The 17,561-nt window shown below is 40.6% G+C and overlaps 9 protein-coding genes across 9 annotated transcripts; 6 read left to right on the top strand and 3 right to left on the bottom strand. All coding sequences in view use genetic code 12, as the record gives it.

Annotated features, from left to right (window-relative positions):
• Nucleotides 1-435: 435 nt before the first annotated feature.
• On the top strand, nucleotides 436-1,857 carry eIF2B (translation initiation factor eIF2B subunit; the record flags this gene model as incomplete). The annotated part of the gene is given in 2 exon segments (XM_001386478.1): nucleotides 436-1,717; nucleotides 1,736-1,857. 2 exon segments carry the CDS (start codon nucleotides 436-438, stop codon nucleotides 1,855-1,857), a joined length of 1,404 nt encoding a protein of 467 aa, XP_001386515.2.
• Nucleotides 1,858-2,152: 295 nt separating this feature from the next.
• PICST_7367 (predicted protein) lies at nucleotides 2,153-2,887 on the bottom strand (the record flags this gene model as incomplete). Its single annotated transcript, XM_001386672.1, has 1 exon — nucleotides 2,153-2,887. A coding segment is annotated over one exon (735 nt), but the record flags the coding sequence as incomplete, so codon positions are not given.
• A 911-nt stretch (nucleotides 2,888-3,798) lies between these two features.
• Nucleotides 3,799-4,365, top strand: PICST_64252 (transport protein; the record flags this gene model as incomplete). The annotated part of the gene is made up of 1 exon (XM_001386479.1): nucleotides 3,799-4,365. The coding sequence occupies one exon, from the start codon at nucleotides 3,799-3,801 to the stop codon at nucleotides 4,363-4,365; it is 567 nt and encodes a 188-aa protein (XP_001386516.2).
• Nucleotides 4,366-4,678: 313 nt separating this feature from the next.
• Nucleotides 4,679-6,802, top strand: PICST_33845 (carboxy-lyase activity; the record flags this gene model as incomplete). Its single annotated transcript, XM_001386480.1, has 1 exon — nucleotides 4,679-6,802. One exon carries the CDS (start codon nucleotides 4,679-4,681, stop codon nucleotides 6,800-6,802), a length of 2,124 nt encoding a protein of 707 aa, XP_001386517.2.
• A 54-nt stretch (nucleotides 6,803-6,856) lies between these two features.
• Nucleotides 6,857-7,522, bottom strand: PICST_63916 (ribosomal recycling factor; the record flags this gene model as incomplete). Its single annotated transcript, XM_001386673.1, has 1 exon — nucleotides 6,857-7,522. A coding segment is annotated over one exon (666 nt), but the record flags the coding sequence as incomplete, so codon positions are not given.
• A 303-nt stretch (nucleotides 7,523-7,825) lies between these two features.
• IPI1 (protein involved in rRNA processing) lies at nucleotides 7,826-9,006 on the bottom strand (the record flags this gene model as incomplete). The annotated part of the gene is made up of 2 exons (XM_001386674.1): nucleotides 7,826-8,098; nucleotides 8,150-9,006. 2 exons carry the CDS (start codon nucleotides 9,004-9,006, stop codon nucleotides 7,864-7,866), a joined length of 1,092 nt encoding a protein of 363 aa, XP_001386711.2.
• A 210-nt stretch (nucleotides 9,007-9,216) lies between these two features.
• PICST_74051 (conserved hypothetical protein) lies at nucleotides 9,217-11,223 on the top strand. The gene has a single exon (XM_001386481.1). It carries the CDS (start codon nucleotides 9,430-9,432, stop codon nucleotides 11,125-11,127), a length of 1,698 nt encoding a protein of 565 aa, XP_001386518.2. The 5' UTR covers nucleotides 9,217-9,429; the 3' UTR covers nucleotides 11,128-11,223.
• Nucleotides 11,224-12,518: 1,295 nt separating this feature from the next.
• MDR18 (Polyamine transport protein (TPO4)) lies at nucleotides 12,519-13,982 on the top strand (the record flags this gene model as incomplete). Its single annotated transcript, XM_001386482.1, has 1 exon — nucleotides 12,519-13,982. A coding segment is annotated over one exon (1,464 nt), but the record flags the coding sequence as incomplete, so codon positions are not given.
• Nucleotides 13,983-15,006: 1,024 nt separating this feature from the next.
• TAF12 (Transcription initiation factor TFIID subunit 12 (TBP-associated factor 12) (TBP-associated factor 61 kDa) (TAFII-61) (TAFII61) (TAFII-68) (TAFII68)) lies at nucleotides 15,007-17,379 on the top strand (the record flags this gene model as incomplete). Its single annotated transcript, XM_001386483.1, has 5 exons — nucleotides 15,007-15,306; nucleotides 15,493-15,583; nucleotides 15,686-16,070; nucleotides 16,431-16,522; nucleotides 16,628-17,379. 5 exons carry the CDS (start codon nucleotides 15,007-15,009, stop codon nucleotides 17,320-17,322), a joined length of 1,563 nt encoding a protein of 520 aa, XP_001386520.2. The 3' UTR covers nucleotides 17,323-17,379.
• Between the last annotated feature and the right edge of the window lie 182 nt (nucleotides 17,380-17,561).

Genomic DNA, 17,561 nt, shown 5'->3' on the forward strand with positions numbered 1-17,561 from the left:
GTGTTATTAGTGGCAAAAGGTCGAGGAAGTCAGGTGAGTTCGGGCAGGTGACTATAAGTGAGATTCTGGACGCGATATAGACTTTCGCAGTCTCTTCACTACTTAGTCTCCACCTCTTACAAATTCCTAGGGCTTTCATTTTTGAGAGCTACCAAGCCAACTCAATTAGATTTTGCTTCTTCTATTACATTTTGAAAATCACCAGAAACAACTCTAGCTACATAGTTATTACCTTTCTTTCCGTCAGTTCTCTACTTTTATTTTTCTATTCACATTTATTTCTGAACTATTTCTTGCTCGCTTTTCGCAACTTGCTCACCTCACTAGTCTCATTACATAGAAAAAAATTTGACTAATTTTGACTGTTCAGGAAAGTGAAAAATCATACTTGATCTTCAAATACAGCTCACTTTACCTCACACATAACCAATTGCCATGGAGTTTCATGCTATCATTCTCTGTGGAGACGGCAAGGCGTTGAGTCCTTTTTCAGCGACTAGATCTACCGGGCTGCCCAAAGCTCTTTTGCCCATCGCTAACAAACCCATGCTCAGCTACGTCTTGGACTGGTGTGAGAAGGCCTTTTTCCCTCGTGTCACCGTAGTAGTAGGAACTGATGCAGAAAGCGACATTCAGAATGCTGTAGACCAGTATAAGGCCGACAAAGTGAAGGAAAACCAGGATAAGGACGCTTCTGACGATGGGACTGGCCATTCTACAGCTATTGAAGTGTATGGCTTTGATGCTGAGAACAGTGGACAAATCATATACCAGCTTTACAAATCGAATGCCTGGAAACCGTACCAGAACTTTGTTATATTGCCCTGTGATCTTGTAACAAACTTGCCTCCACAAGTTTTGATAGAAGCCTACAGAAGCAAGGATGAGTCAGACTTGGGCTTGATTGTACACTATAGAAACCAGTTGGATATCGAAGACAAGAAGTCCAAGATTTTCGACAAGAACTACACCATTTACGGTGATGTAAGTGATGGTGGACGTAAGTTCCTCGATATCTACTCCAAAGAAGATATCGACTTCCACAAGGCATTAAAGATCAGAACACAAATGTGCTGGAGATACCCCCAGGCTACAATCAGTACCAAGTTGTTGAACAGTTGTGTCTTCTTCGGTTCAGAACAAATATTCAAGGTTTTTGAAGATAATCCTGACAAGTTCAGCGAGTCGTATTTCAAGAACAGATCAGTAACTAAAGTTGTCCGTGACTTGGCTAGAAGATCCTGGAGACATTCAGAGAATAAAGAGAGCATTGCATTTTTGGTCGTTCCACACCAGGCCACCTTCTTCAGAAGTTGTAACTTGCCGGTGTTAATGGAAGCAAACCGTCACTTCATGAAGATCCAAGCTACGGAAAAGGGTCAAACCGGCTTTGCTGGTCCAAAGGATAAGACAGCTGCTAATGTAGGTATAGACTCGTTGATTGGCGACAATACTCTTTTGGGAGAAAGGACAAACGTCAAGAAGACAGTTGTTGGCTCCAGATGCAACATCGGAAAAAGGGTCAAGTTGACGGGCTGCCTTGTCATGAATAACGTCACAATCGAGGACGATGTTCAGTTGGAAAACTGCATTATTGGTAACAATGTTCTTATTCATAGCAAGTGTAAGTTGACCAACTGTAACGTAGAGTCTACCAACGAAGTTGCTCGAGGTACCCAAGCCAAGGGTGACACATTGTTGCGTTTCTCGTTGGAGGGTTTGGTCGAAGGAGAAGGTGACGAATCGGCTATTGGAAGCTCTCTGGACGAGGATGATTCTGAAGACGACTCCGAGTCTGACTTCAGCGACTACGAAGATGAATACGCCAATAATGATGACGGATTGTTTGGATACTAACTTATAGAGTATTCTAATACACATTGCAACGACTTATTGTTTATTGTAACGAATTTTGTATATACTATTGAAGTATACTTCTCAACAGGTAGTTTATAAGAAATATAACGATTATACTGGGATGAAATACTATCTCAGGAAAGTACTGTATGACCATAATGTATGATATGTATACTATATTACCGTAGACTATTTGACTACATCAATGCTAAAACTAACCAACCAAACCGGATGCTTCCACGAATTGAAAAATATGATGCCATAAATAACTGCGCCGGAACTAAAGCTCGACATTATTTAACTTCTTTTTCTTCAGAGGCAGATCCAGCTGGATATTCTTCTTTCGTTCTACTCTGTCATCATCCTTGTCTGTAGAATCGTCGCTATCGGCGTCCGAAGAAGCGTCGTCCAGGGACTGTTGAAGTTGAAGTTTTCTTCTTAGTATGGGATCTAGACGACGAGATCTCTTGAAATTCTGAAGCTGCTTTGTACTATGCTGCACTGATATTGGCGGTACAGAAGGTCTAAAATGACTAGCAGGTTTCAAGTCCAGCACAAGTGAAAACTCGTAGTCTAGAGGTATTTCTAGTATTGATTGAGACTGTTCCTCTGGAATAGTATGTCTTACCACATTTGGCTCAGTGGTGTCTCCATTAGATTGACTGGGGGTATTGTTGTGCATGTTAGATATCTCAGCTCTTCGAGTCAAAGCCCAGTTTTCGATATCGCCATCTTGAGTAATGACTTCCAAAAGATCATCAAGACATTGCAAGTAACCTTTGTGGTGCATTAACGAACTTGAATTATGAGTTAATCTGTACAAAGCGGCCACTGAACGAGCAGCATTGGCAAATTCAATCTTTTGGTTTGAGGAAGACGAATTTGTTGAGATCGATGAGTTGTACAAAGAAGCAACGGACTTGGCAGCATTTTTGAATTCAGTGGTAAGCTCCTTGCTGACTTCATCTACTGAAGTTTGATTCACAGGCTTAGTTGGTGGGAGATTTGATGAAAGATTTGAAAGATCCATGATGAATGATATTATGAATTGTATGACAATAATAAATCTGATTATGATTATTGTAATAGAATTATAGAATAGACTAATATTTGAAATGAAGAAAGTGCATAGATCAATACTGGTCAATAGAATGTGTAAGGATATGGAAATGAGTTATAGAAATTATCTTCTATGGACTAACTTGTATCGTTCTTCGTTGGAGATTGTGTTCTAGTCTCTTAGTCAAAGACAAATGATTTCTAACAATTAAAGAAACAAAAGTCAGACGTATAGGTACTAATAGATGAGAGAAATAAAGTGATTGTACACTTACTGAGGTTCCTGATGGCTGTTTCGTATTTTCGTTCCTGGTTCTCTCTAAGATCCACCTATCTTGTAGTGCTTCTCCACTTTGAAGTTCAGACTATTTTATGGTTACGCTGTAGTTAAACTAGATTCTAAATGAAACTAATGTGACAACAAGATTTCTAAAAGCATCTGAACCCTTCACAATTTTTTCTTACTAAAATCACTCTGGTAGTGAATGCGAATATTTAAAGCTGAGAATATTGTATGTGAGATTCCTGCGAACAAACCCGTGCCGCAGTACATTATTTAACACCAGTATCAGAAACTCCATTCTCCAAATTAAATCTTGCTGTCGTTTTCTATTAGTTTGTTAGCCTTTTTGACATTCTAAATCAGAAGGGAATTCCTCCTAATACAAAACAGACAAGATGGTCAAGTCGACCTTAATATACAGATACGATGGTTAGTAAATTGAATTTCGCTTTCACATATATTCGTACCGATTCTTAACATATTAAGTGAACTATAAATATTATATGAATGCCCATTATATCTATTTATGACCTTATGATACTAACAATTCAGCTCTTCCTTTGTGTGGATCGGTAGATGACAATAATGATCCAGCGTTAATGGACCAGAAGAAAAAGTGTAAGATTCTCATCAGTAGAATGACACCCAACTCCGAGCCTCAGGCTACAATTGAATCTGGGGACTATAACATCCACTACTTGATCGCAAGCCTGATCATATACATTTGCATTAGTGAAAAGTCATACCCCAGGAAGCTTGCATTCTCATACTTGCAAGAAATATCGCATGAGTTCCAGAATTCGCATGGAACAGATGCTTTATCGAACTCAGCCAGACCTTTTGGATTCTCTTCGTTTGATAATTTCTTGAGCAAAACTAAAAAAATCTACCAAGATCAGAGAGCACAATCAAATTTGGACAGATTGAACAACGACTTGGCAGATGTCAAGAAAGTCATGACAAAGAACATCGAAGACTTGTTATATAGAGGCGACTCGTTGGACAAGATGAGTGACTTGTCGTCGAGCTTGAAGAGTGATTCGTTGAAGTACAGAAGAAGAGCACAAAGAATCAACTTAGAGGCCATGATCAGACAGTACATCCCCATTGTTGGAGCTGGGTTGATCTTTGTGTTTTTGATATGGTACATGTTCCTCCGTCGTTAAGATGTTAAACCCTTTGTAGAATAGAACTGTTCAATCCGCAGTTGGAGAGAGTGATGAAGAATTATTATGATTTTTCTGACTCATTTGTTTGTAGAACGTCATAGTGAGAGCTATAATAGTACCAATAGTAAGAACAACATTAGCTTGGGTAGTTGTAGCTTATATAGTGGTATCTACTAGTAGAGTCTACGAATTATACACTTTGATAGTAATGTCGCGCGACATCTTTTGATAACGTAGTTGCATAGTTACAAATTTAACATATGAAATAAAATCAAGTGGCACTTACCATAATTGAACAGTTCTTGTTTCAATGAGTGAATTGAGTCCGTCTCCGTCGCGGAATGGTGAAACTTCAAATCATATAAAGTACAATGTGCTGTTTTCGTCTACTTCCAAACTAGCGGTTCCATCCATTGCCAATCCTACACTACCTACAGGCGAACCAACAACAGCAATTAATTTGGAAAACGCTGGACCATCTGAAAGTTCATTTATATTAGAAGAGGATGATCATCACCTCCAAGTGGTTTCAACATCAAGACATTCAGTAGCCAGCGATAGCAGTTACCCCGGCTCTGGAGGACAGGATAGTGAATACGAAGAAGAAGATGGAAACAATGTCAATTCTTCACATATTGAAGAAGAAGCCCTTCAGAACATGCTCAGCGACTTGATACGTAGTAACCGCCTGTACGTGAATGTCAGGGACAACTCTTTGCCCTTACGCGAACTCTCGTTTCTTGATTTGAATATATTTCCTAACACTCATGAAGCAAAGAATGAACTTGAGTTCTATGAGAAACACATCCAAATCCAGAAAGATAATGACGAGCCAGCATTTCACCAAAAATTAAAACATTTCTTCATACTTTCAACTGCAGGGAAGCCCATCTTCTCTATGCACGGTTCTGACGATCTAATTATGGGTTACATGGGAATCATCACAACGATAGTATGCACATTTGAAGAGAGTATGAAGGAAGACTTCAAATCGATAATGGTGGGAGACAAGACAAAAATCGTAGTACTTAATAAGAGTCCACTCCTTCTCGTGGCAATATCCCAAATAAGTTATGAACTCATGTCTTCAAACACTGATTCCACATCTAGTAATAAAGAAGACAAGGAAAGTGACAGCGACGACATTTTGTTGATAAACCAACTTAATACTCTTTACAAATATTTACTTGCAATACTCTCGAAGCCAACTATCGAAAAGAACTTTCACAACAGGATGAATTATGATTTGCGAAAGGTTCTCACGCCGCTAGATTTTCAAAACTTAGAGGCTCTATGTATGAAGTTGACATATGGCTTACCGTTACTTAATCAAGGAGAAAGCATTTCAGATACGGAAAGCTTTGATTTTTTCATTGGAGAACTTATGGACTCATCAATCCAAAGCGTAAAAGTGACAAACACCACAAGGATGAAACTCAACAATATACTACTTTCATGTAAAAGACTCAAATTAAGAGACGATGACTCTGCTTTGAATAGATCAAGTGAAACAGCTTCATTGATATTTAATAGGACAACCAAAGAGGCTGAAAAGTATTTAGGAGACGACTTACTTTTTTCATTTTTGCTTGCTTCTTCAAATAAGATTCTCAACTATATGAAACCAAAGAATCATTCGCTTTCGAATGAAGACATGAAATTGTTGTTTTCTATGATATCCGCAGCCGAGTATCAGAATCGAGGGGGAAGTTTTGATGAAGATCTATGGATTCCACTTTGCTTGCCAAACTTCAATCCCAATGGATTTTTGTATGTCTTTGTAAAGAAGATCTCTCTCTCGAGTTATCTACAATCGAGTACTGTTGACCAGTACTTAACCATTGTACTTGTGAGTAGCAACAAGAACACATTCTTCCAGATGAGAGAATTATCGAGATTCATAATCAATAAGATTGTTAAAAGAGAACAATTCTTAACTACTTTGACGGACGAATTGACAGGATCGACTAAACTATCCATACTTAATGACATCAAAGTACCTGCAATCAAACACTTTATCTACAAACTAAAGGAAACAAACCAGTTCATCATGAACGACATGGTGCACTTTAATAATGATAGAAGCATGAATACCTTGCTTCAACTAGTGTACTTTTATTCTATCTTGCACAATAGTAGGGCTACTCGAATTAAGAGTAAATTGAAATCCACCTACAATCAGCAGCAAGGATCCAATTTTGTTAATCCTATAAATACCTACAAGATAGATAATAAGAAGTTAACTTATGTCAAGTGGCAAGGAGCAGGCTCCATTGTTACAGGGTTTATGCTTTCAGATAACAGCTTCGAATTTTACTGTTTGAGCAACGAAGAAATCGACTCCAAAGAGCTCATATCCAGCAGCCTCAAAATAATCAGATGGTGTGAAAAGTACAGAAAGCGGTTGTTCTTAGGAGGTGGCGTCGTCTTCTGATAAACTAATACATATATACAGCATAGAATAAATGGTATCTAACCTTTTGGTTTATTATTTTAAAATTGATGATTCAGCAGTCTTGAATGATTCGTTAAGTTTGTCAGAGTACTGTTTATGCAATTTTTCGAATTGGGTCAAGAGTTTATTTTCAGCATCTGTAGATTTGTGGCCCTTGAGTTGTTTTGTGAATTTATTTCTGACTTCCGATCTGATAGAAGATAAGGAGTTGTTCTTCGCAGATCCGTGCTTGAACTTTTCAAAGATCTCCTTCAAATGTTTGACAGATTCATTTTTGGTCTCGGTAGTAACTGGAGGTAATGGTACCTTCAAGGTGAACTTATTGGATGGATCGACTTGAGCATTCATGTTTAAACCTGATCCAAGAATAGTGTTAATGACATGTTTGGAATTTTCCGGATCAAATAACGTAATAATGAAATTTCTGCCTTTAACAGAAGTCTGTGCTACAGAAGTGAATGGTAATTCTCCATCATGTGTATTGACAGAAAGCTTGTCGAAGATCTTTGGATTGGTCTTTCCCAATTTGGCTTCACTGGCAGCTTTATTGAATTTTTCTATAACAGATTGAAACTTTACAGTAGCATCTTCGAAATCAATATTAGCAGCTTCAGCATCATCTTCTTCAACTGGTTCTTCTTTTCCTTTCTTGGATGTCTTCGTCTTCTTCTTCGCTAATTGGAACCCAGAAGAGTGGAATGAATGTCTTTGAAACTTCAAAGGATTGTAGGTCAAAGCAATCCTAAGATTAGAAGTAGGCTTTACTAACCCTGGTCTTTTCAACAATAAGGATCTGAACATAACTCTTGTTTATGGCGATTACCAGAAGATTGAGATTGTTCAATAAATTTTCAGCCAATTATTGCATCTTCAACAAGGAAAATGATAGTGCGACCAACTTACTTGCGAAAAAATCTTAAGGGGTAATTGGGGGCTGCGTAATTACACCAAGTTAGTAAATGAAGTTTATGAATACTGGTGGTCTATTAGAAGTCAATAGTTAGATGGGTACGTGGATATTGATTGTCTATAAATACTAATTACTCATCTTCTGCTACCTTCTTCAATTCCTGCTCGAGATTATCGATTATTGTCATACACGAGTTGGCTTCTCTGCCTACTTCACCACCTTCCTTAACTAAACTGTTCAAATTCTTTACTACAGGCTTTTGGAAGACATCGACGAATACTTTTCTTCTTGTGTCCAAGTCTTCTGCTGTTATGGTGTCCAAGTCAGAGATATGGAATTTTCCGTCGTCAATGTCCTTTGAATTGCTACTACTGTTGTGCTGTCCTAGGATTGTGTTAAAGCCGTTGATTTTCGACTTGGGCAATTCGTTGGCAAAGAGCTTCAATGGAGCAAATGCTTGAGAAGTCGCAGCCGGAATTAAATACTTGTATGATTGAGGATGGACTGACACGACTATGGCTGGGTTAATTTCAGACTCTGCAGAGTCTGATAGCTGTGGGAACAAAGAAGCTTGCAAAAATGCCTTGAGTACAGCCAAATGGCCAATACGAGCCTTTTTCACAGATCCGCCGATGGCTGCACTAGTGGTGATGGCTAAAGATACAGACTTCTTGTCATCTGTCAAGGTCCAAGACATCAAAGTGAAATATGATCTCATAGTCTTCACAAAGAATGATTTACTTAATGACTGTGGAGCATGTTCTACTAGCACATTCAAAAACTTTGTAGAACTATTTCTGATTTCAGGATGTAAGTGGGTCATAGCCGAATGGATAAAAAGAGCAATAGACCTGATATGCAATTCTAAAATACCAGGTTGCATGTTGGCACACTTGTTGAAAAGTGCAACCAATGTTGTTCTGACACTGGCGGACTGATCGAGAATCAACGGTATTATCAGAGTGAAGATCTGCTTGTATAACGAAGGATTGGATGGGAGATGCTGATCAATATATATGAGAACTTCCTTTCTGGTAGCAGAGGCATGATGTTTAGTCAATGACAAATGGTGTGACAAGTCGATTTCTTGCTTTTGTTCTTCTGAAACTCCACTTTTCAGCTTTTTGGCTATAGATTGGTTGGGCAAGGAAATGGTTTTGGCTGTGAACGAAGTATCAGTATGATTATCTGGTTTTGCGGCAGTTTTTCCCACCTTAAGCTTTGGCTTGACGAAGTCCTTCGCCTTTTGAGCCTTCTTCCTTTTAGTAGCCATGGTTGTGAAAAATAGAGTAATATATGGTACTTTCAAAGATAATGATCAAATGAAAACTTGCCCCAAAAAATAGTGAAGCTCTTCGCTTTCTGTTATATAAGCACTGAGCTAATTGAACTGGGTTTTAATTAAGCCGCACGCACCAAATAAAAACAGAAAGGTAAATACAGATCGTAGATTTAATTTCACTTTTTCCTAAAGTCACAAGAGAGAAGTCCTGTTATATCAGCATTAGAGATATAGAGATATAGAGGATCTAATTGTACAATAGACTTAGAAAAGATACTTTGCAACTTTTGATTTGGATTTTTTATTTCTGCAGAACGTTTTATCTTATCAACATAAAAATCGATACATTCACATTCAGATCAACAACTTCACTGAAAGTATCATTCTCAATACATCTACGGATCATAATCTTCTATGTCGTACAAAAGATATCCCGATGGCAACGATTTTGATGGCACGTTTTTTCAGTCGCTTTCTCTAGAAGACACGGGACATGCCACTGCCAACATTTACAATAGGCACTATACAGCAGAATACGACGAAGACTTGATGGAGATCGACTACGAACACGACAAATCCGACTTCAATCTTGACCATGCGAACTTCACACCAGAGCCTATCAGTTCAGGTGATCCAGACATATTAACTCCCATCAATAAGCTATCTCATTTTGCATCTACTCCGGCACAGTCTACGCCTATAAATGAAGATAAAAACAGCAACGAGACGATATCTGACAATAAAAGTGAAGAATTACAAGAGCACGAAAAAGAAATAGAAAATGAAGACGCCGATTTAGGTGAAGCCAATTCTAGCATAGTCAGTTCACTTCTTTCGCCCACGATATTAGGAGCTAGACTCGCCATTAGACTGCCACGACTTCTATTGCCACCACCTTCAAGGAAAGGAAGCGTTAGTTTTTCTGATATCGATCACGAGTACGATACAAGTTCTTTCAGAGACCACTCTGCTACTTTACCCATCAGTAAATTCGGAAACTATAAGACACCTGAGCCAATCAATAGGCTCAGTAACCTTAACTTTAGAAACGTTAGTTCATTTTCGCTGAATTCCGATCTCAGCACCTTCCTAGCTAGTAAAGACGAAAACGACGATACTGAGGAATATATCTACAATCCACGTGATGGGAATTATCTTAGTTTCAACAATAATCGTACATTTGACAACTCGCTCAATCGTTCGTACCTCTACAGACAATCTTTCAACGGCCTAGCTGACCGGTCGGCCGCTTCTTTTATAAATAGAAGTCACATGGACACTTCAGCAGTCCAAATACACCACCATCATTACTATTATGGTGGCAATGACGATACAGCTAATCGTACTATAGGCAGTCCAGAGCATACTGGTGCCCACACTCGTACATTACAATTAAGTGCTACCGGTGAACCTAATCTTCCATCGCCGTGGCAGTCAAATATCTCCCCAATAGCCCGAGTACCATATTTGCTAGCTTCGTATCTACAATTGATTATTAATTTGGTTGTTTCAGCTTATACCATCTACATCCTCTACCAAGTTATTTCTACTATCAGAAGAGATATCAATGTCAAATTGGACCTACATGCTAAAAATATCCTAAGCGAGATACAATCATGTACAAGGCAGTACAAAGAAAATGGATGCGGGCCAGACACGGTGGGCCCCGAGTTGGAAGAAGTGTGTGCCAGTTTAGCCAAGTGCATGAACCAAAGTCCTCACAAAGGTAGCGGTAACGCCTCGCTGATCAGTGCCGAAACGATCGGCTTGATCATCAATTCGTTGGTTGAACCTCTTGGCTTGAAGGTGTTCCTCTTTCTCTTTGGAACCATCGCTGCCTTGTTTGCTTGCAACTTTACCTTCGGCTACATTCGTGCAAAGACCTACTATGGCTGGAATTCAGAATTGATTGCAAATCCTGCACACGCCGCCATTCCTGGTTCCACGCTGTCAGGATTAGGAAGTACCGAGGAACAACTTTTCAGCCCTGGCAACGGATCGCAATTGGTAAACACACCAAAAAATAATGCCAATAGCTTGGCTTATACGGATGGACGTCAAGGAGGTAGCGACAATTCAGGCCGAGGTCTCTGGAAAAAGTTAACCTCCTGAGAGTCAAAATCCGAGATCAATCTCTTGGAAAGGGAGTACGAATAGAGAACTAAATAGTATACAATAACGATAAATAGGATTATACGAATTACGAACAATATGGTAATGGGATTCACTACTAGAATACGAACCAGCCTATTTTACGAGTTCCAGTGTTCCTCGGCATAACCATCAAATTTTGGTTGCTCCGGTGCCTGTGGAAATATTTTCGCTTCAATTGTAGCAGGCCGCAGGACAGTGATAACAACTTGGTCTAGGCAAAGAGTCGAATGCTACTAACAGCGATGGAAAAGGAGAATCAGAAGATTACAGGGTTAGAACAGTAGTAGCATATGCGCTTGGGCTGTCATGTATATCTCAAGAGGGGAGTATCTAAAAACCTAATTGTTTGTAGCCCAGAAATTGAACTGGAATAATAATCTCACTTCAATAACTCCGGTCGGCCTCACGAAATTCGTGAAACTGCTGCAGCGCTTCAGTTCATCCAAATCTTGCCTCAAAATTCACCTAGCTGGAGGATTGCTGTTGGAATGTAGTCATAACCACTGACAACTATGGTCCATTCAGCGCCAGGGTGGCTTTTTGGGGTCTGGTAATGCTACGGAATGAATGGCATCAGCCGCAGCTGTTCGATCGGCTGAAGGTTTTGTGCCGACCGGCTCTAACAGCGAACAAGTCCGCATCTGCCAACATTCGGCATATGCTCCCTGGCTCGTTTGCTCATCACCATATAAATACAACAATTTTATGCAATTGCAATTGTAAGTAAAAAAAACCGAATTTGTCGCTAATCCTCTAGAATGGGTATTTTCGGAACATCCAAACAGGAGGAAGAACAATTAAGAGAGGCTGCTACTAATGCTGGTGCCTCATCGCAGAACAACTCCCGCTTCTCGTTCTCATCTGCTACTGGATCCTCTGCCTATGAAACTGCTGAGGAGGACTTTTCAGAACTGGACGCAGTGAGCAAAGAAGAGGAGCCACAAAAATTCGACCATGTGGAACCTCAAATAGACGAAGTTGCCGCAGATGCTGACACCACTGCCGGATATGATGACGACGAAACCATCAAGGACTCTTCCAAAGAGGTGAGCTCTCCGAAATTCGGCACTTCAAAGGATGTTGATACGCCCAAAGATGGAATGTCGTCACACCACGACATAGAGACTGAGGACGACCATAGCGTCACTGGCTACGTACCACCCCAGCAAACAGCTGGCGAAACAAAAGATAATATAGAAGAAGAAGAAGATGAAGAAAACAGATTGAACAGACAGTATACCCTTGAAAGATTGGCTTCGCGCAAGTCTATTGCTGAAGTGGTTGAAGATGAATTCCAGACATTTTTGTCCAAACAACCTTCTCAAGTTGGAGCAACGCCTTCTTCCAAGGAGGAAGGTGAACAACAGGCTATTGATGTGAAGGACTTGGATTGGGACTCGGAAACGGATCCTGCCAATCCCCAGAACTGGCCCAAATGGAAGAAGTGGATTATTACTATCACTGTGGCTGTGGTATGTTTGTGTTGTTCCTTGGGTTCTTCTTTATATGTCAGTGGTGCCTTCCAAATAGTTGCTGAATTCGATGTATCCTTGGAACTTACTATTTCGGGGTTGACCTATTATTTGCTAGGTTTGGCATTTGGTCCTCTATTGACGGCTCCGTTGTCGGAAATCATCGGTCGTAAAATCATATACGTCGTATCCTTACCAACAGGTATGTTATTCGTTATGGGTGTAGGCTTGGCCAAAAACATACACACCATCTTGGTGTTGAGATTCTTCTGTGGCTTGTTCACCTCTCCAGCGTTGTCGGTAGCGGGTGGTACTATTTCTGACTTGTGGTCCGATAGAATCGAGGAACTATCACAAGCGGTAGCATTGTTCTGTTTGGCTCCTTTCTTGGGTCCTGTTCTTGGTCCCGTAATCGGTGACTTTGCAGCCGAAGCCAAGGGGTGGAAGTGGTCGGCTTCATGGATCTTGTTGATGTTCTGTGGTGCTATTTTGCCATTTGTATTAATCTGTCCAGAAACATTCAAACCACAAATCTTGAAAACCAGAGCTAAGAAGAGAGGTATCAAGATCATCGAAAGAAATATCACCGTAAAGCTTCTTGTTACCATTCTCATCAACGATTTGACCCGTCCGCTCGAAATGTTGATCAAGGAACCCATTGTTTTGGTATTGTCGATCTACATTGCCTTTGTGTTTGCCGTGTTGTTCGGTTTCTTTGAAGCATTTCCAATCATCTTCAGAGGAGTCTACCACATGGACAGTGGTGTCTCTGGGTTACCATTCCTTGCTGTCGGTCTTGGCTTGGTCAGTGGTGTGCTCTTCTATCTTATTTTGGATAAGACCTACTACTTCCCTAAGAATCCTGATGGAACCAGAGGTAAAAAGGATGAAAATGGAAACCCAATTTGGGATGCTCCCGAGAAGAAGTTACTTCTTGGTAAGATTGGAGGAATCTGTTTGCCCATTTCCTTGTTCTGGATGGGATGGACAGGTAGAAATGATAGCGTTCACTGGATGGCACCAACTGCAGCAGGATTCCCATTCGGTTTTGGTATGATTATGGTATTTTTCTCGATCGTTCTCTACTTCTCCATGTGTTTCCCACCTATTTACGTCGCCTCTGCTGTCGCTGCCAACAACTTGTTGCGTTATATTCTAGCTTCCGTATTCCCCTTGTTCACTACACAGATGTACGAGAGATTGACAATTTCATGGGCCAGTTCGTTATTTGGGTTCATTGCTCTTGCTATGGTTCCAGTTCCATTCATTTTTGAGAAGTATGGCCCTAAATTCAGAGCTCGTTCTCCATATGGTTACGCTGCCTTCTTCAAAAAGATTGCTGCTGCCAAAGCTGCTGCTGCTTCCCAAGCCGCTTCCCAAGCCGCTTCTAAGTCTTCTCCTTCTACTGCTCCAGCTCTCGACAAGCTCGAAAACGGAAGCGATTCCTCGGGCACAGATGGTGTGGATGTGACTACCGAAAAGATTGCGGACAAGTCGGAAGAAGCCGTAGCCAACAAGGTATAGTTCCAAAGACAAAACATTCAAACCTGTATACCCTATTTTCTTATTCGTTGACTTTGAAGTCATGCTTTACATTATTTAATTGCTTTCCGTACCTTAGTAGAACTAAACTTTATAATGCATACATAATTGATATATTTTGTAAATCGATAGTTCAAAATAATATGCTCATGCACCCGTGAGGTACTGAAATGCAATTTTCACTGTCGTAGGTTGTAGCAATACCATTGAGATTTTTCAGTTACAGACTAAAGATATCGTGAATATAGAAATTACAATTCTCAGGAGCGTAGACGAGTTAAATAGGTGCAAAAATTAACTGCCCCACTTCTGTCTTCTCCAGACTCCCGCCTGCACTTGCTTGCTCGGCAGTTGCGAAAAGCGAATATCCGGACTTCTATTACTGATTAAACTTAGAGGAAGCCCATACTGGAAATAAATTTAGATTTCGGGAATTCTATAATATTTTTAATTGCAAGTACCACAATTCCAATATCTAACTTCTAATCCTCAAACTGGTAAAGTAATAGATACTTTGCAAAAGTTGCCTTATCAGATATATGTGGTGTGTTGCACGTGATTTCAATCACGCAGTTGGGTCCAAAATAAATTGGAACAAACAGAAGATTGATAAATTGATAATTGAATATTATTCTTTTTCAGTTGCAAAACTAATCTTTTGAAGTGTAGTTTGAATACACTTAGTAGTGCCGCAGCTGTAATAACGGTTTTGGCCAATTTTGGAGCGATAGAATCGGCAATTTTATATTATCTACTTTCTCATTTGTCCTTCAATTCTATATAGATTTATTCATTTTCTGAATCTACGATGAACTCGCAGAATATGCTGGGACTTCCTGGTCTGAGTGGACAGAGAAACCCTAATGCACCTAATAGATCAGGTGGAGCTATCAACATTCATCCCAGTCAAGTACAACAATTGGTGCAAGTGCTTAAGAACGAAGTTCAGTTGGGAAAGAATGCTTCAGATGAAACTGAAAAGAAGAAACACTATGCCAAAGCTGAAGGAATCAGAACCCTTCTTTTGAATTATCAAGCGCAACAAAGGGCGAGGTCACAACAACAGCAAAATCAACAAAATCAAAATCAAAATCAAAATCAAAGCCAACAAAATCAGATCCATGTCCAAACCCAAAATCAACAGAACCAAATGCAACCGGCCCAACAACAAGTAAGGCAGCTAACAGCTCAACAACAATTGCAACAGCAACAGCAACAGCAGCAAGCTCATCAACAGCAGATTCAGGCCGTCCAGGCTCAGGCTCAGGCTCTAGCTGCTGCCCAGATGCTGAATCCGTTGATGCAACAGAGTAGCCAATCGCCAATGGCTATGAACTTATCTCAACAGAGCAGACAACCTTCAAGCCAGCCTACGCCCGTTTTGCAGTCTCCACAGTTGAGTCAACAACAGCAACAACAAATAAGACAATCGCCAATGATGCAACAGAAACCAACTCCCCAGATGCGGCAGTCTCCTATTGTAGCACATCTGCTGCCTCCAGGTTCTCAGCAGATGAGATCTGGCTCTGCGGGATCGCAAGGCTCTCCAGCTCCCATTGCAGGTACTCCATCAATTCCAGCCAATATGGCTACTGTAGAACGATTCAATATTGTCAAGCAGAAGTTAACTGAAGTTCAGCATAGAATCCAATTCCTTGAGCAGAGTAAAAAAGGAAGTAATATTGGGCCTGATGAACTTGCAACTATCGACAAAGAGCTTCTTGAGCAGAAGACAAAGTTCCTGCAATTCCAGAAACTCGGTCTTTTCATTAGAAATCTGTTGACTCAACAGGCTCAGGCTAGAGCCAATACACCACAAGCAGCAACAGGGACCCCTCCGCAATTTCAACCACAACAGCAACAGCAGCAGATGCAACAGCAGCAGCAGTTCATAAACAAACAGAACCAACAAGCGATTTCATCTCCAGCTTTGCAAAAGAATCAGCTCACTGTACAACAGCAACAACAATTGCAACAGCAGATCCAACAAAGATCGCAGCAACAGACTCTCTTACAACAGAGAGTGCAACAGCAACAGACTACAATACAGCAGCAACAACAAATGCATCAACAGCAACAGATGCAACAGCAGCAGCAACAGCAAAAGCAGCTGATTCAACAGCAACAACAGATGCAACAAATCAAGCGCGCACAAGCATCTTCTCCACAGTTGCAACAGCAGCCTCAACGGGTGCCTAGTAGACAAGCAACAGCAACTCCTCAACAACATCCCTCTGTTGCCAGTAGACCTGCGTCAATTACTTCAGCCGGTCAAGCTCAGAAGCCTACTGGCAGTAGACCTCCTTCTACGGCACACAGCCAATCTACGCCTAGTTTCAGTGGTATACCCAATGCGACTAACGTTGTAGAATCCGCTAATTCTGGAGCTGCTAATGCATCTGCTTCAGCGGTTGTTGCTGCTGCTGTTGCTGGTAGTAGCGCAGGCGCTAAATCAGTGTCGCCAGCTCCTGCTACTGGAGACAAGTCGTCACCCAAATCGACAACTCCTCAGAAGCTGCAGTCATTGAGAACTCCTGGTCCTCCTCCGATCAATTTAGCAGGAATCACCAAACCTCAGGTACCATCGATTCCAATCTCTGCAACAATCAACGTCAAGCCTCCTACGGCTGTGACCTTGAAGGCAACAGGTGATAGTAGACCTACGTTGACTGGAGGTGAAGCAAATAGTTTGAGTATTCTCTTGAATACCCCAGCTATCACCAAATTGCCTACTTTTGAGTTGTCTTCTGGAGGAACCAATGGTAGTTTACCTGAAACAGGGCAGAGAGCCTTGACCAAACGGAAACTCTCGGAGTTAATCAGCACTATGGGCGTGGATGAAGGCGATGGTAAAACTAACATAGACGGCAATGTCGAAGAGCTCTTGTTGGATTTAGCCGATGAGTTCATCAACTCGGTGACTTCCTTCTCCTGTAGACTAGCCAAACATAGAAAGGTGGATTCCATAGATACCAAGGACGTGCAATTACATTTGGAAAGAAACTGGAACATCAAGATTCCTGGCTATGCTATGGACGAAATTAGATCGACTAGAAAGTTGCAGCCTTCTACAAGCTACAACCAGAAGGTTCAAGGTGTCGAGATCTCCAGATCGGTCAATGGTGATATCAACGGGTAAGAATTTTTCTCTGTGTAACTATTTAACTGGGTATAGTAATGTACTAGAATTTAACATAAGTATGTAAATTGTAGTCAAATATTGTAAGTTTCTACTATAAATATTCTGAAAGCACTATATAAATTCTGAACATTTATCATAAAGCTAGCTCGGACAATGCAGATGCAATTTTCTATTGTATATAACGGCGAAACTCACGAAGTAACTCAAATTCAAATTACTATTGTAATCAAAATATG

Source organism: Scheffersomyces stipitis, chromosome 8 (genome assembly GCF_000209165.1).
Source record: "Scheffersomyces stipitis CBS 6054 chromosome 8, complete sequence".
Lineage (NCBI taxonomy): Eukaryota > Fungi > Ascomycota > Pichiomycetes > Serinales > Debaryomycetaceae > Scheffersomyces > Scheffersomyces stipitis.